The 22920-nt window shown below is 36.7% G+C and overlaps 3 protein-coding genes across 5 annotated transcripts; 2 read left to right on the plus strand and 1 right to left on the minus strand.

Annotated features, from left to right (window-relative positions):
* The first annotated feature begins 54 nt into the window (after positions 1 to 54).
* On the plus strand, positions 55 to 4394 carry LOC131777537 (uncharacterized). 3 transcript variants are annotated; one of them, XM_066167056.1, is made up of 2 exons: positions 55 to 196; positions 1170 to 4394. In XM_066167056.1, exon 2 carries the CDS (start codon positions 1594 to 1596, stop codon positions 2845 to 2847), a length of 1254 nt encoding a protein of 417 aa, XP_066023153.1. In that variant the 5' UTR covers positions 55 to 196; positions 1170 to 1593; the 3' UTR covers positions 2848 to 4394. The 3 variants fall into 3 exon arrangements, with proteins under 3 accessions (XP_066023153.1, XP_058949830.2, XP_058949828.2); XM_059093847.2 differs by lacking the exon at positions 55 to 196 and adding an exon at positions 610 to 689; XM_059093845.2 differs by lacking the exon at positions 55 to 196 and adding an exon at positions 616 to 777.
* Positions 4395 to 4766: 372 nt separating this feature from the next.
* Positions 4767 to 10968, minus strand: LOC131777531 (uncharacterized). The gene is made up of 5 exons (XM_059093839.2): positions 10767 to 10968; positions 8928 to 8984; positions 7943 to 8176; positions 7258 to 7359; positions 4767 to 6615 (listed from the first exon to the last, which is right to left on the minus strand). Exons 1-5 carry the CDS (start codon positions 10932 to 10934, stop codon positions 6367 to 6369), a joined length of 810 nt encoding a protein of 269 aa, XP_058949822.1. The 5' UTR covers positions 10935 to 10968; the 3' UTR covers positions 4767 to 6366.
* A 21-nt stretch (positions 10969 to 10989) lies between these two features.
* On the plus strand, positions 10990 to 22831 carry LOC131777534 (uncharacterized). Its single transcript, XM_059093842.2, has 10 exons — positions 10990 to 13672; positions 14671 to 14917; positions 16121 to 16218; positions 16458 to 16601; positions 16911 to 16968; positions 17262 to 17371; positions 17886 to 18766; positions 19075 to 19259; positions 19702 to 19789; positions 20102 to 22831. Exons 1-10 carry the CDS (start codon positions 11054 to 11056, stop codon positions 20199 to 20201), a joined length of 4530 nt encoding a protein of 1509 aa, XP_058949825.2. The 5' UTR covers positions 10990 to 11053; the 3' UTR covers positions 20202 to 22831.
* Positions 22832 to 22920: the final 89 nt, after the last annotated feature.

The raw sequence follows: 22920 nt of genomic DNA on the forward strand, positions 1-22920 counted from the left end.
TAGGCAATATTGCATACCTTTGTTTTGTAGCTAATTAAAACATATTACCGAGCTCAAAACTTACCATCTCTCTTATTATTATCTACAAACATTACGCTTTCGACATTACTGAGCCTAGCAGTATGCAGGACGCGTATCATGAACTTCGTATAGACCTCGCTCACCGTGGAGTTTATGTGGCTCGCAGAATCTGAAGGTCTGAGGTTCGATTCTTCATTCTTCATTCTTCTCGTGACAAAACGAAAAAAAATCTTTCTCAAAAAACCATTTGTGATAAGATTGATAATGTTAATAATTCATCGCAAAGACTTGTTTGTGCGTGATTGCATTCAGTGGATCATGGGACTGGGTATGCCTTCATCAAAAGTGGAGAAATGCCCCATTCACACCAAAGCTTAAACATGTTTAAAAGTTGTTTTGTTAAACACGGTTTAATTTTTTTTTTCTTCATAGAAACTATTTAACCGAATATTTTTGACTTGAATGTAGCACATTGGAAATGCAAGTTAGCAAGTACTTGAATCCAATGGAAAATCAAGTTTTTCAGTTCTCTGTTTATAATTTTCATTCAATGAAAACCAGTTTAACAAAACATGTTTTGCTGGTGTGAATGGGGTAAAAGTCTACTGATTTTAAGTTCTTTCAAGCGCAGTGAGATGGAAGTGCTCCCTTGAGAGTTGATTCTCTTGGTGAGGGCGTTTTGTTGTTCTTGTTGAAAAAGAGAAGAACTTATCTTTTCAGTTGGGCATTCTGGAAAATCGACATTCCTTTCTAGCGGTAGGCTGTTCCTACCTGTTTTGCTCCGCGTGCTACGGAAAATATTTTAAGAGGAGGAATTAGAAGAATTAAGCCTGCATTATGTCCCTGGACGTGACCTTTTCCTCGCGCTTTGCGGAAATGGCAATGTCCGATCATTTTGCAGCGCGGAATGGAGGCTATTGTCGATGTTTAGTTGTTCAAGGACTCTTAGACAATGGTATGAAATGCAAAAGGAAGACTAAAAGCTTTTCCTTACTTTCACTCGTATCGAGGCTGTTAGGCGGAAGTGGGTACTCGCTAAAATAAAATGTGTCTAGCAGTGTAACAAGGCAGAAAACTTTATCTAGTACGACTGGATGGCGATTTCTTGAAATATTTTACGAACACAATGATTTGTTCTTTTCTCGTAGGGGTATTACGAAGCAAAACAGGTAAATGTCAGTGGTGACTTCTTGTAAATGAACACCTGAAGAGTACTTGTTTCGTGGGAGAGTGCGAAATCTTCTTTTTCATCGATTAACATTCTCTTGTGTTAGCTCACCTATACGCAAGACTGTATAAAGGCGTTTCAGCCGCTCTTCCAATTTGATACTTGCTAACTAGGTAGGAAGTATAAATAATTCAGTACAAGATATCGAAAGTGAAGTAGATTCAGAGTTCGAAAGCTGTCTAGGAGAGACCCGAAACTCCAACAGTTGCTTACTTCAATCTTGTTATTATTAACTCCTGAATCAGTTATTTTCACTTTCAATTCGGTCACTAGTCACACTCAAACGAGCTTAATTTTAATAACTTTAAAATACAATAGTAGTCTGAGAAAATATAGCACGAAGTATGAATCGCATCTACAGCCAAATGGGTGAAGTAGAATCAAATTTGAAGGACACCGAGATGTTGGAACCGACCGAGAATGTTCTACGTGTTGAGATTACAGACATTGATATCGTGTATACTGGTTCTAACTGTGAACTGTTTCATGTACAGAAGTGTAAATGGTGTGCCAAGAATTATTGTTATGATACAGCAACTGAGCACGATAAAGAAAATTACTACGGTGCGCAAGTTGACACGGCGAGTGTTAAACACAGAAAGAGATGTTCGCTGGCCATTGATTCTCTAATGCCAGTTGTTCAAAAGCGAGGCTGCCTGAATTCTACTAAGTATGTTTTACTCAGAGCTGAACTGAAAGGTCTACAAGACAGAGGAGAATTTGAGAAACATGAGGAATTGATACAACTTCAATTGTTGAAAATGTCGGCCGAGGATGTTGACAAGGAAGCAAGTCTCCGAATTGAGCGCGCTATGGCGTTATATTTTCAAAACAATGTAAAAGATGCTAAGAAAATATTGAAAATGATCCTTAAGCAAGAACAATATCTGAAAAACCCCGGTATTCTGACTGGAAGAGCCTTAACCCTACTCACGGCGATTTACAAACATCAGGGAAAATATGGGAATGCGATGGAGTGCGTACAGAAGGCCGACACAGCTCTTGAATATCAAGACTCCCGTGACGATAAAGCTGAACTTTATCACAGCTATGGAGCCTTGCTCAACTCTTTACCAACTACAAACCTTGCTCAGGATACCAAAGCTACCAAGGAAGAAGCCTACAAATCCTATGATATGGCGTGCCAATATACATCAAATGAAGGATTTAAGGAGTATGTACACGTTAAAATGGCTGCTATGGTTTTAGTGTCCTGTTCTAAAGCAGTGGACAGCAACAACTCCCTCTATAAAGAGGATGTTGAGAGGGCAAAACTACACCTGGACTTCACTGAATTCGGAGCAGCGGCAGACAACATGGCACTAGGGACAAAAATTAAACATCTGCTATTCAGGTCTGATCAGCACTTCTTTGAGGAGAATGTTGCTATGGCTTTTGAGAAAGCTCATGAAGCAATGGTGCTCATCCAAAGAAATGGGTTCGAACTGGAACGCATTTCGGCTGAAAAGCGGTTGAATCACTTGTCCGAGATACTAAAGCAACAAAATGAGGAATGGCGAGGTAAAGAACCACACCTGGGCGATGATTATCTTGGTGACAGCGAGAGGTCCGAGAGTGAGAATGCTCAGTTTGACTAAAGGTTTTCAACTTAGAAATTATGGCGGTTACCTTCATGTAATAATGAAAGTAATGATAATAATAAATAATAACAACGTGAGTGACCGTCCCATTTTTTTGTTGTTGTTTGTTGTTTGTTTTTTTTTGTTTTAAACAAGATGTTAGGATTAGAAATTTCAAAGACTCTGAGATTTCATCAGGTTATCAGCAATTCGTAGCATAACTTAGTAGTTATGTGATAGTGTGATCGGGTTCTTGAAACAGCTTTCCGATTTTAAATCTACTGCACTTTCTATACCTTGTGATTGTTTATTTCAGTTGCTCTTCACTTTTAGTTTCACTTTCCATTCGCTCACTAGTCACACTCGAACGAGCCTGAATACTTCAAAACACATTGGCAGTCTGATAAATTTTTAGGTAAGAAGTATGAACCGCGTTTACAAGGCTTACTGCGAAACGAAACGAAACGAAATGAAAATTTGTAATTTGCGAAATGGAAATATGCTAATAATTAGCAAAATAGAAATCTGTAATTTGCGATTTCTATTTTGCAAACATTAGCATATTTCCATTTCGTTGCGTTTCGTTTCGTTTATTTCCTTTAGCAAACTACAGTAGGCCGTTTTCAACCAAATGGGTTGCAAATGGGGAGCAAATTTGAAGGACACGGCTGAAATGTTGGAAAAAACCAAGAATGTTCTACGCGTCGAGGTTACAGACTTTGCTATTGTGCAGGTGAACTGTTTCAAGTACAGAAGTGTACATGGTGTGCCGAGAATTGTTATGATACAGCGACTAAGTGCGATAAAGAAAATTAATACAGGGCGCAAGTTGACACGGCGAGTGTTAAACACAGAAGGAGATGTTCGCTGGCCATTGATTCTCCAATGCCAGTTGTTCAAAAGTGAGGCTGCCTGAATTCTACTGAGTATGTTTTACTCAGAGCTGGACTGAGGGGTTTGCGAAATAGAGGAGAATTTGAACCACATTTGGGCGATGATTATCTTGGTGACTGCGAGAGGTCCGAGAGTGAGAATGTTCAGTTTGACTAAAGGTTTTCAGTTAAGGAATTATGGCGGTTAGCCTCAATTAATTATGATAGCAATGATGATAATAAATAATAACAACATGAGCGACCGTCCAATTTTTTTGTTGTAAGTAGGATGTTTGGATTAGCAATTTCAAAGACTCTAAGATCTCATTAGGTTATCAGCAATTCATAGCATGACTAGAACTGTAGAATGCCACTTTCTATGGCAAAATTGAAATTGTTAGAGGAAATTGCGCTTCTTTAAGTAATTGACTAGTTCCTCACATACTTGCTTTTAGTGCTGAAAGTGTTGAAATTGGACCATTATTAAGTGGAGGATCAAAGTCCTAAACTCCTCTACCAACTGGCTTGATTTGAGAAATTTTGTAAAATATCTGGAAATATATATTATTGCCGTGATTGTTTGAAAATTGTCGTCTTTGATTCATTTCTTGTTTAACTGCATGTGTGATATACCTCAAAGAAATGCCAACTTTCGATCTCCCTGCTGTCTACAGATTCACTACTCAGTTTTAACAGAAGTCGCATCGCAATGGTTTAGAAATACGGCGAAGCATATAACTACACCAAAATGTTGCTGTACGCTGGCAGAACTAATTGACACGTTGGTATAAATTTACCTGCCAGTTTTCTCTACGCTCAGAAAATAAATGTTAAGCTGATTACAAATATTTTGTCATTGTGTTTTCGTAAGCTTCCTGTTTCACTAAATTCGTTTTTCGCACAACGTATCTAACTTTAATTCCCAATGGAGCGGGGGGGGGGGGAAGGTGCCCTTGCAAATCTGTGACGCACAAATCTTCCTATGATTAGAGGTTACCGTAAATCCTCGTCCAAACACGTATGAAACTGAAAAGTACTGAGAGAATAAGAGAATAAGACTAAACGTTACGTGAATGAGAATTTTTCTATTGTCTCTGATTCAGCTATATACAAGTTTTGGAATTTCTTATGAACTCTTGAGAACGCAATTGAAAACTTCTGTTTCCAATTTTTGGAGAAGGCATCTCAATTTCTAACGGCATCACTTAAAAGTTATTTACAAATAAATCTGTATCACGCAGTTTCTCCTATGATGATTATAGCGTTTGAAACAACGAAGTAGTTCACTTTTTAATAGAGAAATCTGGTTTGACGTTACGTTCTTGTGATTCCACAGAATTCCCTTTTACTCAAAAAGACTCTCTTAGAGTTATTTAAAATTTCCTCCTTGTAATCCAGTCCTATGTGATCGGCGATTCAGGCCTTTGATCAACGTTAGCATGTAACAGTACAAATAAGATGGCACTGAATTGACTGACGCTGTTGGTCTATGTAGAACTGCCGGGTCCTAACTGGAGTAAGATCCAGACAGTTAGAAATTTTCACTGAATTTCCATTTTTAGGTTTCTTCAAACTTGTCGAGAGTATCAGATGCTTGTTTGGAAATGTCAGTCGATTTCAAAAGTTATGTTGGTTTCCAGTTGAAGAAATATACGAGCTTGGGCGTATTATAAAATCGCTTCGTTCTCAACTCTCCCAAAGTTTGGCTCAGGTTTTTGCCATGCGGACTGTTTCCACGGAAACGGTAATAAGCCGAGTATTTTTTTTCGCGAAAGTCAGAAAGTTGAAAATAAACAGGTTTGATTTGAGTGCCACATAATAAAATACTTATCAACCTCGATTGCCCGAGCCGTATTGGATAATATTGGCCCTGTTTCGTTTGTGTACGGACCTTGCTGGGCACTGTCCGTACTGCCACAACCTCGGGCCAATATTCCCTATTACAGCCCTCACGTTCAATTAGTAAGAAGTTCGTACTAACTGAATCTGAGCAGAAAACTTCACGTAGATCTGAAGAGAGGGTTTTGGATGTTTGATTCGTTTTTCTTTTTTTTTTTTTTTTCAGTGTCAAGCGATTCAAAATTTTAGTTTAGCTTAGACAATTTTCCAAGCTTCCGCATATTATACATAAACCACTTCAACACTTTCGCTTAACATTTCTATTCAAACACCCGATTCTCTTAGTTTGAAAAACCGTTAATGGGTTAGTTTAAGCACAAATTCAACAAAAAGCACTGATTAATTTTAAACTTGAAAGAGTACCGCAGGAAAAAGTATTACATAAAGACTCGGGGAGGCCAGAATATACGGAACAGGTCACATGATTGTGACTTTTTCAGTAAGACACTCAATCTACGACGTTAAATAGAAGAGTTCCTCTGGCGTTCAGGATGATCTGACGAGCCATGAACGAGCAGTTGAGTGAGGAAACACCTTTCTTTCGTTTTCTGTCTGTGTTGTGATCATTCGAAGAACGTGATCTTTCCATTTTCCTCCCGGACACTACGCAAGCAGGTCGCGATATCTCTTAGCACTGTTGCCTGAACGTGTTTTCTCGCCTCTACCCCCAAAAGTACAGCTTTCTGAAACTTCACGAAACCGCGAGTCTCTGTTATAATTCCACTTCTGAACGACTCCGTGACAAATAAAATGTGATCAAGTAGCTTTAAGTGTCTTCTTTTTTCTCTGTATACGGTGGGGGTGGAAGGGATTCGTCAACCTCTTGGTAAGCCGGTAGATAAGGAAACTTAATAGTCTGGTACGCAGGGGGAGGGGGTCGTTCATCGTATCGAGCAATTCTTGATTCTCTCTCCACTCCTCTCCGGCTTGAGTAACCTCTTGGTCTGTGATGTCTGTGTGAGTGACGCGTGTGGCGATGAGGCGTAGAAGTAGATTGACTTGATGACCTCGATATCTAAAAATTAAAACCAATCGGATGGAAAAATCTTTAAGTACAAAAAGTTATCTGCGGTTTAGTGACAGAAATGTACAGTAAAACCGAAATTCCGCTTAAAGCAGTGTTGGAAGGGTGACTGGTCGCCAACAACCTTTGCGAGTTTTCTCCCTTAGACGGAACGAGTCTCCCCCTTTCATTTAACAGTTTTGCCCCAAAACATTCAACTGTTTTCTTCATGGCAGAACAACTTCCTTTTCTGCCAAAATCGTGGCTTTCTTGTAACAACGTTAATTGTTTATTTAATCTGAAATTGCATGTTGTTCAACAGCAAAAGAATACTTTCTGTGGTAAGGAAACGAATCAAAAGATTTTGGGAAGGGTGAACTTGTTTTAAATTAGGTGGCATTAGCGATTGTGGTACAAGGGCAAACTTGAAATGGTGCGAAAAAACCATAAATCGATAGAAGAGTGGATTGACTTTTGTTGCCTAAAGAAGGATTCTTATAACACGAACAAGCATGGTGCGCCAGACCTACAAGGATGAAACTCGCAACATTTTTCCTATTTAAAGTAAAGTAAACAAATAAATTTCCTATAATTAATGCAGATTATTATCAGCAATGAAGTAGCAACCCAGAAGGTTTCATAACTTCAACTTACTCTTCTTTGTTGCCTAATTTCTTCCAGGGTGTTTTCTGATGCAACTGAAGTTGATGTGATCATACAAACAGATGTTGAAAGTTCAACAGGCTCAGCTGTGTGCTGAAGAAAGAAAAAATACAAAAATAATCCCAAAAGTCAAAACTGACTCTAAGATAAAGGTTCCACTTGAGGGAATTAAAAGGTGTTTCAAGACCTGTGTTCTTTTCTTTTTTTTATTTAACCCTTTAACTCCCAAGATCTGATTGTTGATTCTCCCCTCTAACTGTTACACATTTCCTTATAAATTAGTCACAGGAATTTGGTGTTAGATCAAGAAAACAGCTTCTACTTTATGAGTTTTAGTATTCTCATCACATGATTACTGAATAATGTAAGGGATATTATAGCAATAATTTACAAGTTAATCCCTTCTTGGAGTTTAAGGATTAAAATGCCTCTAAATGAAGAGATGACAATCATCTATTTTTTGGAAAGAAAAAGGATTTAGTGGTGTGATATTGATTCTGTAGTGCTCACAAAAACTCATTTTAATATCAGGCCAAATTTTATTGAAAAAGATGCTTGACCTTGTTATGGGGTTTTACTTCAACAGTTTGAGCCCTGAGCTATGAAGAATTCATGCATTAGCCTCTACAGTAAACCTAAAATAAGGGTTACACTCACAGAAAAACAATCACTCTACCTGTAGTGGGTGAGGATTGATAAAGCAGTTGTGTTGAAAAAATGATGATTTAAATGCTACAAAGGCTCCTTTCATGCTCACAACAAATATGATTGCTACAACTCCAAGGAATGAACCAAAAAATAAGTTCCATGATACTTCTTTCTTCCCTGACACAATCAGTGGCAAAATGATCCAGAACATCAAGATACTTGTTATAATGGTCAAAACACAAAACATCAGAAAGAAATGAATCTGCAAAGACATAACATACGGAAAATTTTCAATCACCCTACAAATTAAGTGCACTGATTGTACAATCATATTTAATAAAGAAAAGCCTCCATTTGGCTCCAAATTTTTCTGAGAGAAAAGCTTAAGGACAGAAATGTTTATGAACACCTCATTGTTCCATAGCTCACTGTTCAAAAGGGATATTGATATTAAGAAAATTCTCCCTGTAAGTATCTTAGGAAATGTATAGAGAATAGAAGGGAGATTATGCATAATGATGTTAAAGGATTAAGGGCAAATTAGAAATGGTATATCCAATCAAGTGATGTATTTACACCAATGGTGCATGTGTGGAATTATTTGATGGATAATGATTATTTCACTTTGCCTACAATCTCCTAGCTCCCCGGTGTAAATTTAGCAAACAATGCCCAGGTGAAAAGTTTTCTTCTCCAGTATGAAAAGTTTGAAATGACAAAGTTTCCAACCATAATATAAAAATAATGTGGAAAAGTTGTCTTCTGAGCTTTGGTGAGGTACTGTCCCATTTTGTTTTCTTTCTTTCAGAGAGAAGAGGAAAATATCTTGACAATGGTGATGAAGGTTGATCACTGCCTTGATAAGTTTTTCATTAACAAAAAAGTGTGCTACTGCTCATCAAGGCTGGTTATAAATATTCTCCCTTATTGTTTTTGGCTTAACACAGCTGCATTTTATCTCCTTTGCTTTCTTGAATGAGGGCATTCACTCAACTGTCTAAAAGTTAACTTACAGTTGATTTTTTGGCATGTTTGTAACTAAGACATCCCACTCCTCCTGTGACAATAAACTGTAAAAGAAACCAAAAATACTTCTATCAGTCTGTTTAAAATAGCCTCATTTTTCCATGTTTTCACCCAAAATAATAGTCTTCCAGAACTGACCATCAGAGAGGCAAGGGGAGTATTCTTTACCTGATAAGTCTCACCTGGCCTAGGGCATCTAAATGGCAAATTCTGCTACTTGAGCTTACTGATGGTTTATGCTTTTGCTTCAGTTTCTAGAAGGGGTCACTGGAAACACTTTGACTTCTGTTCCCAACACACTTAGAACTCTCCCTGTACTTACACAGATTAGAAGTATTGTTAAAAATGATAAATAATGCCTCTTTGTGCTATAATTGACCACTTCATGTACAGAATCACACTCAAAAATACTTTTACTTTGATTTTAAGAGAAAAACACAGATTAAAAATAACTAAAAAGATTATTTTTATTTTAGTTGAGTGACACCAGTGACCGTTTAATAAATACAGGTGGAGAACAATAAAAACAGGCTGTTAAGTAAAGGGTGACCATGACCAGCTAATAGAGGTGACCACTTATTAGAGGTGAAAATTACAGTGATTAAGGGAAGAAAAATTCAGGACTTTGACTACTGACTGCTTAATACAGGGTGACCACTTAATACTGCGTCACTTAATACAGGTTTGACCGTAGCTTTAAAGTACCAAAGTACCAATTCTTTAATGGAATGATACTATGGCACTTGTTTCCCTATTTCTATTTTAAAATGGTATAAAAAATTTGGTCGCACATAATTTTAGATTTTTGAAAATAAAAGGTCTCCAACATAACACCAAGATGTCTTAGAAACACCCTAAATGTTAGGTTAATGAACTGATACTCAAAAGGAAGTATGGTGATCCATTGTAATTATTCAAATTGTGATCAGAAAATCAACATTTTTCATTCCACAAAGTTAAATTAATCTGATTGACCATAGCTTGAATTTCTTTTGGTAATAGGTACGTACAAAAATTCATTTTGAGTCATGTACCAAAATGGCTACAGTGTAGCTAGCCACTACACTTGAACTTATCTGACATTTGAGAAGAGGAAATTTAACTATTATTTGACCTGAATAAAGATATAAATTGATCAAAAAAGTTAACTCTCCCTCTAAGATTTTATAAATCCAAGCATAATCATCACCATGTCGATAGTAGAGCTACCACATAACAAACTATTATGAGTTTAGAATGACTCTTTGCTGTCGTTGAAAATCTAGTTAACAAGTGTAAATTTTGAAATTTTATTAATTCTTTGAAGCTGGAAAAAATAGAAGATTGACACAAGTTAGTAATTCAGCCGCTTTTTTTAACAAAAATGCTACGTGATTTTGAAATAATTTTAAATCTCTACATAATATTTAAATTCAAATAATCGTCTCCACTTGCTATTAACACAACTTAAACTCATGTCTGTTTTTCTGATCATGGGTGGCATGTAAACAGGGCAACCTAATTCCCACAACTTCTTTGAAAATAAGAAAATATGCGTAACTGCTAACTAAATTTTGTTATTCAAACTAACAACTGAAAGAGTAGATATGGCGTAGCAAGATTAAGTAATTGTAAAAAGACTTCTCTTAATGTCGCCAAAAATAAACAATACAACATGCGAGATTATTTTTAAAGGGATCAGAGAAGGATTACGATGTCGATACCGCAAATCTGATAGGGTCAATTGGAATGTCGTTTGTTTATCATTGTGGAATCATTTTGAAAATTCCAACCCAACACAGAACAACACACAGAACGAATTCGGCACAATTAATTTTCATACCCACCAATATTCCAGACCACACTGGAAGTCCTTCGGGTTTAAACTTAAAAAATGCTCGATGATCCTCTTCTCTAGTATTAAATGCGCCAATACCAACACCTACAAGGCCGCCTAATATTTGTACTATTCCTACATGAAGGGCTGTCTTGACAGAATAAAAATTCTCCGCCATTGTTTTAATTCTGCTCTTCCTGTCAACAGAAGCTGAACGGCCTGGCTACTAATGTAGATAAGGAGCGGTAGCTAAAGAGGACAGCAGCGAATCAACATGGCGTAAGTTTTGCGCCGAACATGGGCCAGTTTGTGGTTTTTGTCGTTTTGATCGGTGTTTTCTTCGCAGGACTGTCTTTCAAGTCACTGTGCCTCTATTTCATTGTCACTGGCGTAAGCTTTGGCTTGACATACTTATTTGTCGCAAATAAATGGGAGCTGGATGGTCTATTCGAGGAGCTATTCAAGATTCTCGAGCTGTTCGGTTTCGGAGCACCTCATCGTCTCGAGAACAGAATTCCTTACTCGTCTGCTTTCACAGATGATAATTTTTACCACCTGGATGAGATTCCCAAGCCTTTGGAGGAATGTTTCAAAACGCTTATCGAGAACATTATTCGTGATTTTATACGTTCATGGTACAAAGATGTCGGAGAAGGGGAAGACTTCATCTCCGAAACAAGGGAATCTCTAGAGATGTTGTGCATGGAGGGGTACAGACGTGCGTCGCAGATTGATTCTCACTACTTGGTTGAACAAGCCTTGGTGGTTTTTCATGAACATCTACAAAGGTTTAATAAAGCAACGGCAGTTGTGAAGGCAAAAGACCCAAAACTGAGGCTTAACATTAGTTCCTCACAACTTCTCTGTCAAACCTATGAATCTCAATTAACTTCCACACCACCATCGCTTTTGAGTCCATCAGCAGAACTCAGTTACTTAAGGAATGTTATTGATTCACTATTAGCCGCAATGAGTCCAAAAGAAACCTATAGTTGTGACACAGGAAGATTCATTTTAAGAGAAATTTTAACTGTGCAAGTGATGCTACCTTTAGTTAGACTTATGACAGACCCAGACTGGATAAGTCAGGCAGTGATTGATATTTTGTCAGATGACAATGATGTGCAGGTTAAGGAAGTTAGTAAATCAAGTGTTGAGGGGAGTCATCCTGTTGTGGAAAGTTGTGATGAACCCAGAAATGCGGTAAAGTCACAGTTTACTAAAAAGATACATACAGCCCCAGTGACAGAGAGCATCCCACCAGATCATGATCAGGAGAAGTCAAAGGAAGAAGGAGTGAAAAATATCCCTAGGAAAGAAAGTAAGGAATCTATTGACGACCCGGGAGAGAGGATTGAAATTACATTTCCAGGAAGTGAAGAAAACCCAGATTTCAAGTGGTCAGTAAGTTCTCAAAGGCAGCCTCCAGTTGGAGAGAGTCAGCATGATAATTCAGAGTCCTTTTTGGTTATTTCAGTGGAAGAGAACAAAGAGGAGTTAAGTAGGAGAGAAGAGCAAAGTCCAAATGAAGGAAACTGGTCAACAGAGGTTGCTCCACCTTCTTCAGTAGAAAACCTGACGTCCTTTAGTTTATCATCGTCATGGGGAATTTGTCCATCATCCCAAGACAGATCTTTTAACACAGGTAGTTTTGAAGACATGAAAGCAAATCTCTCAAGAGTTGAAAGTAATGATGTTGGGGGAAGGCTGGGAGGATTTGGAAGCAACTTAAAACAACTAACTTGCTGTCACAAATTTGAAGAAAGTGTTAATCAGGCTGCAAACCACCATAAGTCAAAACAAAAGGGAAGTAATGTGGAGGATGAGCCGTCTCCAAGGGTCAGAACTAGAAGCCTGTCTCTTCCAGGATGTGATGAACTCTTTGAAAATAGACCTAATGGTGAACTCATAAGATCTGTCAGTGTACCCAGCAGGTTGGAAATTGCAGATTTCAATGATTTTGAAGAATTTTTCACTCCAACCAGTCCAAGAAGGTTTAACAACCCTCAGTTGTATGGCAGAAGCTTTTGTAGCAGCTCAGACAGCTTTAAGTCAATGTCAAGTGAAGAAGAACCTTTAGATGGATATATTGAGAGGGGAGAAGAAGCATTTGAGCATTGTGAAGATGTTAGGTACAGTATGGGCTCTCACTGGGGAGGTGCAAGACAGAGAATAACTAAACAAGCTTCCTTTGAGGAGTCCCACGAGAAACAGTCATCCAATTCTTCTCCAGGAGCTTTGACTAGTTCTAAAGACATATTGTTACCAACCAACTATGAAAGATTAAGAAGCACCAAAAGAGCATTGCAAAGTCAAAAGGAGATATCAGAGTTAGCAGACATCAAGGAATCCTCTTTAGAAGATGCAGGAAAAGATCACTCTGGCAGTGGTGCTGTCCCTCAACAGAAGCCTCTACACTTTGGATTTGGAGCAAACAATACAGAATCCTCCTTTGGTGATGTTTTTCTAACTGCAGGAAAGAAACTTGTCAACATCATGAAGTTTGATAGCCTGAGCAGCAGTAGTGCAAAGTCAACAGAAACAAGTTCCCTTTCAGGAAGCGAATCCCTAGATTATACTTCAGGGAATCAAAGCAAAGTTACAACAAAGAAAGAGTCATTAGGTGATGGAAGAACAACATACAGTTCATTTAGTGGAAGACGGTTATCAAGAAGTGATGCTGTGATCCAAGAATCTGTGGATAGTGGAGGAGAGGCATATTTTGGAACACCTAGGGAGGATCATGTACAAGAGATTAAGGATATGAAAAGGAAGGGAGAAACAGTAGATGGAAGTGATGTGGGAGTGGTGAAGAGAATGCATCCTAGTCAATTGATTACCATTCCCAGCACAATTGTAGCTCTTGAAACAACATGGGAACCAGGGAGAAACAAGTACACATTGTACAAAATAGAGGTACATATTGTACTATAGTATTTGAATGTTGTTTACTAATAAAGCCTAACCTTTAGGTGGAAACTGAAGCTAAGTGTTAAGGTTTGGATTCAGACCAAATCTAATGCTAGTGCTCATCTGATAACTGATAACACAGATTTTACCAGTGTACAACTTCTTATCTTGAAAACAAGAGTTAAATTGTACATTGCAATTGTTAAACTACTTAGGTTTACTGTTATAATAATACACATGAAAAGTGCTGATTGGCTAGAAAAGAGTGAAGTTATCTTGTAACATTAGTGCCAATTTGTCTTGAGAAAGGACCAAATGATGAACATTTTTAACAACAGCCAAGTTTCCTTTATTGCTGGCCACTAAAAGCATGGTCCTGGTCGTTTGAAGGTTGGATAATGCTAACCACTGGATAAATCTCTATCCAGGTGATAATGCAATATGTTTGGCAACTGCGTTTCTGTAGGGTAGCAAGTTATCCATTGGATAGCATTATTCACTCTTTATATTACTGGGCTCTGGACCTGATGTTTCAAAACAGCAGGCTGGCTGTTCTTTTCAAGGGCAATGTAACACTCTTATTGTACTTTACTAGGTTTTTAAATATATTATTTAATTAGCAATTGTAAGTCAGACTTCATTAATCCATTCGAACTAATGATTACCTATGCTAATTGGTCTTAATTGTTTTTGTTGTAACATTTGTTAGTAAGAAGTTGAAAAAGGCTCTTACTTGGTGTAGAAGACACAGTTGACATAAAACAATAGGGAGTAAAAAGACAAAAGAATGAGGAAAACAGTAAAAACTACAGATTAATGAGGCAGTGTTCTATTGTGATTTGTTCTGTGTGTTCTGCATCAAGAAGGAGACTTTGAAGCTGCCATGAACTAGGTTTTCATAGGGTATATTTAAGTCATGCATGCTTGTTACATTTGTAGTACTTTTTTCACAAACAATGTTGTCACAAATTCATTTTGTGTTTGTTGCTGGTTACTTTGGAAAGTATGACATTAGGATTTGGAATGATGTGTATAAAGCAGCAATTAAGGAAGCTAACAATGCAGCAAAGAAAGAAAGAACAAAGAGAAAGCTCTATGCTGGTGCAGATAATCCACCAGAGGATGTGGAAATTTCAATGGATATGATCAAGAGAAATGTCCCCCTGAAGCGTGTGATAAACCGACGCTACAGAGAGTTTATGGAGCTTCATAATCGTTTAACTGGTGGAAAGCTGTCAGGTTACATGAAAGGTGATTTAAAATTAGAATTTGTAAATCCAGGCCTATGTTATAGAAATATTATTTTCAACGTAAACATAAATTCAATTAACTTCCTCTACACCCTATTGTCAGTATACATATTCTTCATACTATTCTCTAGAAACTTACCTAGGGTGTTGACAAAGCAAAGTTGTTTAACAATGAAGAGCCTCTCTAGAGCCTCAAAGAACAAATTTTCACTCAAAATTTCAGTTATCAAACATTTTTAAACTTCCTTATGTTTCCTATCAACATCTGTTTTGAAAAATACAATTAAAAAGATAGGTCACAGTGCTTATTTATGAGATGAGATGGTCTAAACTTACACTATTTATACATGTACTTGCACAAATCACTCGTGACATTTCATAGATTCACAGCACATTTTGCGGCAGCTGGAAGCAAGGGTTTTTGGGGTAACACAAGAGAGAGGTAGAAAGTCTTGGCCATAATGGAACAATTTCATATATAATTTGTTGAAAAATCACGAAATTTAAACAATATCAACTCAAGATGTTCCTATTGTCATTGCTCTCAAAGCCATAATTTTCATTTGCAAGTAGTGGGCTGTGTGCTGGCTTTTAGCTATATCTTTCCCTTCAATGAATTTTTTTCATTTCTTCAAATAAAAAGGAATGATTTGTACACCAAAATTATGCAATAAAATATATGGGTCACTGTGCATACCTCTAAACTGGCCTATTGATTGAAAAACAATACAGTGATCTCAGAATATGCACACTTATTCTCCTGAATACATGAATTTTTAATGCAGTGCAGGATGCGCAATGCAATATTGAGGAATCACCTTAAGGAAATCTACCACAGGTAAAAAATATTGGAGCAGTCTTGACAGAACAATCACTCAATAGTCACCAACGTTTTGATGTCTCATGTAGGGCTTGAAGAACATATCATTTTAAAAAATGCATGCTTAGAACTGGTTGCCAGGGATTTCAAGAGCTATAGCTTAAACTATTTTAAAAAACATTCTCAAGGGGAAACTTTCAAACATTTCTTTGGACATTTTTAAAACTGTGCCCTTAAATATTAAAGTAGTGTCAAATTACAGTCTGTTCTGTTCAGAGGTAAAAGATATTCTGAAGAAGTGTCACAGTGACATTTCATTTTGTGATTTGTCTTTTGTTTTAAATTGATAAATCTTATGATATAACTGTTTTGTTTATGATGCAGATATTCTGAAACCCAATAGGAAATACAATCTGCCGTTTGGAAGACTTGACCCTCATGTGGTAGAGGGAAGACGGGAACTCCTGCAACATTATTTATGGGTGAGTTTATCAAAATCATACACTTGGCAGCACCTCCCTTTTGTAGAACACAACCTTAAATATACATTAAATGAAATATTTTATGATTTATTGGTCTCCAAATTGTCAGCATTAATTAGCCAAGACTTGGCCAATGGTTCTTTCAAATGTTTTTTTCACAGAAGACATACAGCTAGGCTTTGATAGAGTTACATGTGATCAGTGTGGTGAAAAAATCTTCTTACCACATTTGCTTTTAGAGCCTAATTTTCAAACCAGCATTATGCAGTAGTGAAGAACTGAAGCAGTTTCTTGGTGTGACTGGAGGAGAACAGATATCTTTCATTAAACCCAGTGTAGCACAGATTGTGAGCCAGTCAGTTCATGTTCCACGCGTTGACAAGGTATGTCTTTCATGACTGACTTCAGTGACTGTAGTGTATGAGCTTGATATTGTTTTTAAAAAATCATAAGATGAGAAACATTTCAATGGTGACTGTTGAGAAATGCTGGACAAGGTTTGTGTGTACCCTGTAAGGTAACAAGTCTTTGAGATTAGTTCAGAGAACAAATAGATCTGTTTCATCTTATGATTTTACATCTTTATCACTTTTTATCAGCCAGCTGCTAAGTGACATCTCATTATGCTGGCCATGTGGAAAGTTTCTTTACGTATAAGTGCTATAACAATTTTTTTCATTTGATTGTACCAGATGCTGAGTCGGCAAGTGACCAAAGTTATTGACAGTATCAAGACTGCTTTTGATTCAGGTAGCTGTCTATTTAGAATGTTTCTTAACCCTTCAACTCCCAAGATCTGATTGATAATTCTCCCCTCTAGCTGCTACACATTTCCTTGTAAACCAGTTATGAGAATTTAGTGTTAGATCAAGATAACTACCTAATAAGTTGGATTTTTCTCATTACCTGTTTGTAGGATAATGTATGGATATTATAGGGAGAAGTTCCATGTTAATCACTTCTGGGAGTTAAAGGGTTAAGTGAGTATTTCCTCTCATACCTGATGTAAAGTGGCAATAATTTTAATTCTACTTCCCTTTCAGTTGAAGAGGAAGAGAGAGTATCTGAGGAATGTGCCACTACTACTACAAGTGAAGATGTAGTAATTCCATGGAAACTAACCTGTTATCACAATGGTGCTTCTGGAAAATCAGTAAGAACAGATAAAGAAAAAGGAGAAGCTTTGGTTTTGAAAATTTTATGGATGTTCAGTGTTTTCTGTTTGGTTTATTTTGACACATTGACCATCATAAACAAAATGACATATTGAATTATAAATACATTGAATATCATGGTTGCCTTTTTTTTCAAAGGAAATGAGATCATGTTGCTGAAAGGAGACAGCAAATGCAGGGTTTTTGTTCATGAATATCCATCTCCTATCTTTGATTTGAAAAGAGAAGAGGATTGTACAATATTTTAGGAAATTCTCTGTACAGGCTTTTAGTGCCCAAGTCATATAGGCTCTGGTGATGGCCAAAATCATAGGTAGAGGTAAAATAGATGAAACTATTGGTCCCATTTATAAAGTCTACACTCTACCTGTGCTCATGGCAACAGATTCTAATATGAGCAGCCTTTCTTGCTATAAATGAAATCTGGTTTTGTGACATGTGCATGTGATTTTTGTTATATTAAGTATTTTAATGTTGAGCCATTATTTTCAGGGAATTGGTTTTGATCAAGAGAGTAATTCAACAGAGTCTTACTACTTGGCATTTCTTGCCTACCACGAAGAGTTCACTCCACCCACTCCACCTTCACCAATTCAGTCCCACTCAGAAGAAAAATACAAAAATAGTGATGAACAAGATGGATTTCACCTCTGGAAGGAAAAGTTGGACAAGAATGTGGCAGATTCTGACTCAGAGGAAGAAGCTTCCTTGTGGGATGCACGTCAGTCATTAGGACTTCGCACAGCTGGTGATGGAAGTGACAATCCTGATGACCCTATTCCTGCTCCAGCAGGCCAAGTATTATCCTTCCAAAGAGTACGCTCAGGAGCCATCTTCAAGAAGTATTTACCCAACAATTTACTAGCACCTGAGTCTTTGGCTGCAAATCAACCTGCTCCAAGGAGCAAGTCTATGGAGGAGATTGCCTCTGTGCCATCTACCAGCAAGTTTCAGTTCAAACCACAAAAGATTTTGGAAGTTGCCAAACGAATTGGGCAGGGAAACAGGAGTGAATCTCTAGAGAACCTTGATACACTGTCCACTTCTAAGAAACCAGGTACCTTCAAGAAATCTCTGAAAGAAAATTCAGTACCCATTCTTGGTGCAAATCCTAAGAAGAGAAAATTTGCTTCCTCCACGGAGTTGCTACTTCATCCAGAGGAACCTTGCATAGTCTCTAGAATGGATCAGCCAAGTAACCCTGAGAGTGGGTCTCATATGGATAGGAGCTCAGCTGGGTCAGATCTTCAGTGTCCTCTTTCAGAAACCATTCTTGCTCTGCTGTGTGAGCTTCTTAAAGAACATAGATCTTGGTTGACAATTGACAGAGTTCAGCAAGCCTTCATGGCCATTTTTGGAGGGCTGTTTGAATGGTATGGCATGGGTTATATGTAGGTCCCAAAAACCTTGTATCAACATGAAATTTATGAGCATTAATTTGAAAAAAACTTCACTTAAAATACTATCGACTGATGGTAAATTATGCAAACAAGTTGAGATTAATCCTTCCCCCTATGTTATTACTAGAAACAAGTAGCTTTTCATTGTCAAAGCAGGGTGTTCAAATGTTAGATATTGAATTCATAATTACACTTAAATGCCCCTGTTCTAAAGAATTTTTTTGAAAGTTGTATTTTTGTTTTGAGAGTAACTTTAAGTGTTTTCTTGTGTTGAATTGAAGGCAGATTCAAAGTGGAGTAGATGACATCACAACTGATGACAGCTGGGCACTGTATCTTAACAAGCTGATTGAAGCATTATGGCCTGGTGGAAAGTTACGTGAAGAGTTTGAAACATCAAAAAGTGAGCTGGAAAAGTCAAGAACAAGAAAGGAAGCAGCATATGCCTTGATGAATGCATTCCCAGGTTTATGATATTGCTTAATTATAAGTAACAGATTTAAAAGTATAAGTTCAATGGGGAATATTTTGAGTTTACTAGACAAAATGTAATGAAAAAGTCCATAGGAACAATTGGCTAAGAGAATTTGAACTCAACAGTTAAAGTCTATAGAGATTTTGAGACCTCCATGACTGCAAGCAAAATATTTGTTATTAACAATTCCACAATATTTATAGGGGTATGTCACACTGTGAGTTTTGGCATCAGCCAAAGGTGCAAGGTTGGTTCTGAAGCCAAGATGGACATCATGAGCTATACTTCCCCTTATATACCACTGCATCATTATCCATTATGCTTGGGCCTGAGGCCCAGGTCTTGTTGTATCTCATGCCAACAGAATATTTATTTCGGCTGCCTTATTTGCAGACTCAATCGTCAGAAATATCATTTTCATTCTATTTTCCAGGTTTTATCATGTTGTTGATTGGTCCTCGAGTTTACCATCAGACTGCTGTGAACATTATTGACTCTATGCAATATCCCCAAATCAACAAGTAAGATATATGCTAACTTACATTTTTACAATGATTGTGTACACAGTTGTATTAAGTCATCTACAGTTTGGTCATTCAAGCAAATCCCAGACTTAGCGTGGAAGACAGTAAGGAGAATTACCAATGCAATCTTTGGGTGAAAGAGTTAAATAGCCACACTGAAATATATTTGTGCTTTCATTGGTTACTTTTAGTCATGAAAATGTTATAAACAAAATTAATAATTCTATCAGGGGACCCAAGTATAGTTGATGCAAATGGTATTTAAAGTTCTAATAAGTCACTTCATGTTAAAAATTTTTCTCCTGACAGAATCTTGGTTTACACTATGTTGGAGTTGCTGTTTTCAGAATTTGTGCCAGAAATTCAAGACAGCTTACAGTTCTATAGACGTGTGACAAGAGAAAAGTAACTTGTTATGTAACACGTATAATAATTTAGCTTATAGGAGATAAGCGAATGTTGCTTTTTATGCATGCTGATTAGCTAGTTCAGAAGTGAGTAGCAAGTACTATTCTCTGCCAAGCAGCTGATGAGACAAAAATTGAACATCAAGAGGTTAATTTTAGACCATTATTATAACTATTTGTTTGGCATTTGTGTGGTGTATAGTAAAATGATTATGCACCTCAATGTCAGTGAAAGTGGTGGATAATTACCTTGCTGCTTCCCAGCTCCCTAATATCCACCACAAGTCACTTCAGTAAATAATTGTTAAATATGACAAACAAATAGTTAAGAACAGTTTGCAGCATATGGAGACAATCATTTGGTTGCATGATGCTACCTTATCTGATAATTCAATGTCATATTAGGTTTTTTGTTGACTAAATTTTATTTTCTTGGAAATTTGAAGTGTTACAGAGGCTTTACTCAACTTGTTCAGTGCAGTAATAGAGAGAAAGAACAAAAACATGTCAGATGAACTGCTTACCTAATCATCCACATTTTGCAATGCCTATGCTGTTGTAACTCTTTGATAGTCACCTTCATATGTGGCTATGTGTTGCATTTGGTGCTGGGCATTTTGTATATTGTTAGTCTGTGTGCATGAGGTACTTGCACATTATAGCCAGCATATCAGTTGATTGTCTCTTCCCAGTCTACTTACTAGGTATTATAATGTAGCCTACAGTTTAGTTAGTAATTACCTAAGAGAAACTTTAAATTGGCAGTGAATGGTGTGGTTAATTAAATGGAAAAAGGTTATTTATTAAATTTTTACACAGATTTTGATTTTTGTTCTTACTGCATATGTTAAATTTCAGGTCAATTGTCAGAAGTAAGAAATAAATTATATCCTATTTAATGTACAATCAAAGATATTACATAAGACTAGTATATCATATTTATGATTTGTCAAATTTAATTATTATGTTCCTTTCAAGTGGGGCAGAAGAGGGTATTGACCATATTGAGAAACATCAAAAAACAGAATTTGAGAATCTAAGTACTAATTTTTTATTACTATCACACAAAGTTGAATTACATCACATTGCATTACTTATTGTTTAAAATCACCAATGTTTTACTTGAAGTTAAAAAATGCAATAGAGTGGAATAAATGAAGACATGGCATTAATATAGATCACATGCCTAAGGTTGATGTATTTAACTCTATCAGGTCATCTCTCTATCCACAAATATAATCATCATTCACCTTATAATGGCATTGTGATAACACTGAAAGGTTAAGTTTTAAGTAAAACTTTTATTTTGTTATTTTTATTGCTTAAATTTTTAATGGCTGTTGTATAAAATGACAAAAGGCTGCTCCTGGGCGATACGTTAATTTGTATGGTTTTGATGTATATTTGAAAATTCTCATTAAGCTATCTGCTTTTAATAGTGCTGATATTGTTATTTTAGGGGACTGTCACCCTCACTATGCTCATTATGTTTGGGTTTCCTCTTGAAAACAAAAAAAATTTAGTTCTAATTTTTGAATTACATTATTTCTTTTCAAATGGTCTCTAGTAAATGTTATCTTTTGGGACAGACTACATACCTGATTTTCAGTAGCTAAATGTATTTTCCTTAAACAGAGAAGCCTCAATTAAGGTCTATGTTTACAATTAGATATCACATTTAGTATCTAGCAAACTAAAGGTACCTTCAAAAATGGGTTGTGATGTAGGATTAAGCTGTTGTATGTCAGATCTCCTACTTGTGGAATTTCCTTTAAACAGTCTTTTTTATAACTGTACAGTTATAAATTAGTGGACCAGCCTTTTTTGACAAGGAGGGGGATGAGGACTTAGTGCTATGGAAGTCACCCTGTAGGCTTTCATATTTCATTCTACTTTTTCATAGCCTTTTAACACAGTCTGAAATGTTCCCTAGATGTACTGGATTTTGTTGTTTACCAATTTTCATTTGCAATGTATTTTGTCTCAAAATGAATAACAGTTAATTTCTGATTACCTCAGTGAAGGTGGGCCCATTAATTTGTTGGTGCCTTCTAATTTGTAGAACCTAATAGAAGAATTATCGTTTACAGTCATTATTATCCTGATCATCACTTTCATGGGTCCTTTTTCTGCTTAACTGCAACTTTAAAATACATGTATAACTACTCAGTTTGGTTTTGACTATCATAAGATGATTTTGGCCTTTGTCCTTTGCCTTGAAGAGTTAAGCAATTGTTGCAAGTATTTTGTTCTGAACTCTGACAAGTGGAGCAACATCTTACATCATCACAGTTTGACTCACTGTACTGTTTGATCTGAAGGAGTCACCTCATCTTTTTTATCACTTGGCAACAGTTACAATCAAAGAGGCAATCTATACAAAGAAAAATTCTGCCTGATCCATTTTTCTCTCCCCTTCAAATGCCATTTCATTTTGCTGGGTGTCCATAGTCCAATCCTGCCATCCCCTCTGTCAACTAAAAAAAATTGTTTGCAACACATCTATTGAGAGAAATGTATCCAATATATCAAGAATTTATTGAATGTATTTAAGAAAGGATAATTATATGAAAGTACTCAGGTTCTCAGCTACTGTTGTGTCTCAAGATCAGTCAATAAATATGAAAATTGATTCATGATTCAGAACTTTGCATGTTGTAATTTAACCAGGATGGGGGTTTAAGTAAGAGTGAGAGTGAAGAAATAATATGATTTGAGCAA

The sequence above is a fragment of the Pocillopora verrucosa genome, chromosome 5 (assembly GCF_036669915.1).
Source record: "Pocillopora verrucosa isolate sample1 chromosome 5, ASM3666991v2, whole genome shotgun sequence".
NCBI lineage: Eukaryota > Metazoa > Cnidaria > Anthozoa > Scleractinia > Pocilloporidae > Pocillopora > Pocillopora verrucosa.

What these genes read in the sequence shown, in the direction of transcription:
- LOC131777531 (XM_059093839.2), bottom strand. Translation starts at nt 10,934, where the DNA reads ATGGCGGAGAATTTTTATTCTGTCAAGACAGCCCTTCATGTAGGAATA. An exon ending in CAGTGTGGTCTGGAATATTG is followed by an intron (nt 8,985 to 10,766) that starts GTGGGTATGAAA and finishes TTTCTTTTACAG; the next exon opens with TTTATTGTCACAGGAGGAGT. An exon ending in TCAATCCTCACCCACTACAG is followed by an intron (nt 7,360 to 7,942) that starts GTAGAGTGATTG and finishes TTCTTTCTTCAG; the next exon opens with CACACAGCTGAGCCTGTTGA.
- LOC131777534 (XM_059093842.2), top strand. Translation starts at nt 11,054, where the DNA reads ATGGGCCAGTTTGTGGTTTTTGTCGTTTTGATCGGTGTTTTCTTCGCA. An exon ending in GCTGTCAGGTTACATGAAAG is followed by an intron (nt 14,918 to 16,120) that starts GTGATTTAAAAT and finishes TTTATGATGCAG; the next exon opens with ATATTCTGAAACCCAATAGG. An exon ending in TCCTGCAACATTATTTATGG is followed by an intron (nt 16,219 to 16,457) that starts GTGAGTTTATCA and finishes ATTTGCTTTTAG; the next exon opens with AGCCTAATTTTCAAACCAGC.
- LOC131777537 (XM_066167056.1), top strand. Translation starts at nt 1,594, where the DNA reads ATGAATCGCATCTACAGCCAAATGGGTGAAGTAGAATCAAATTTGAAG.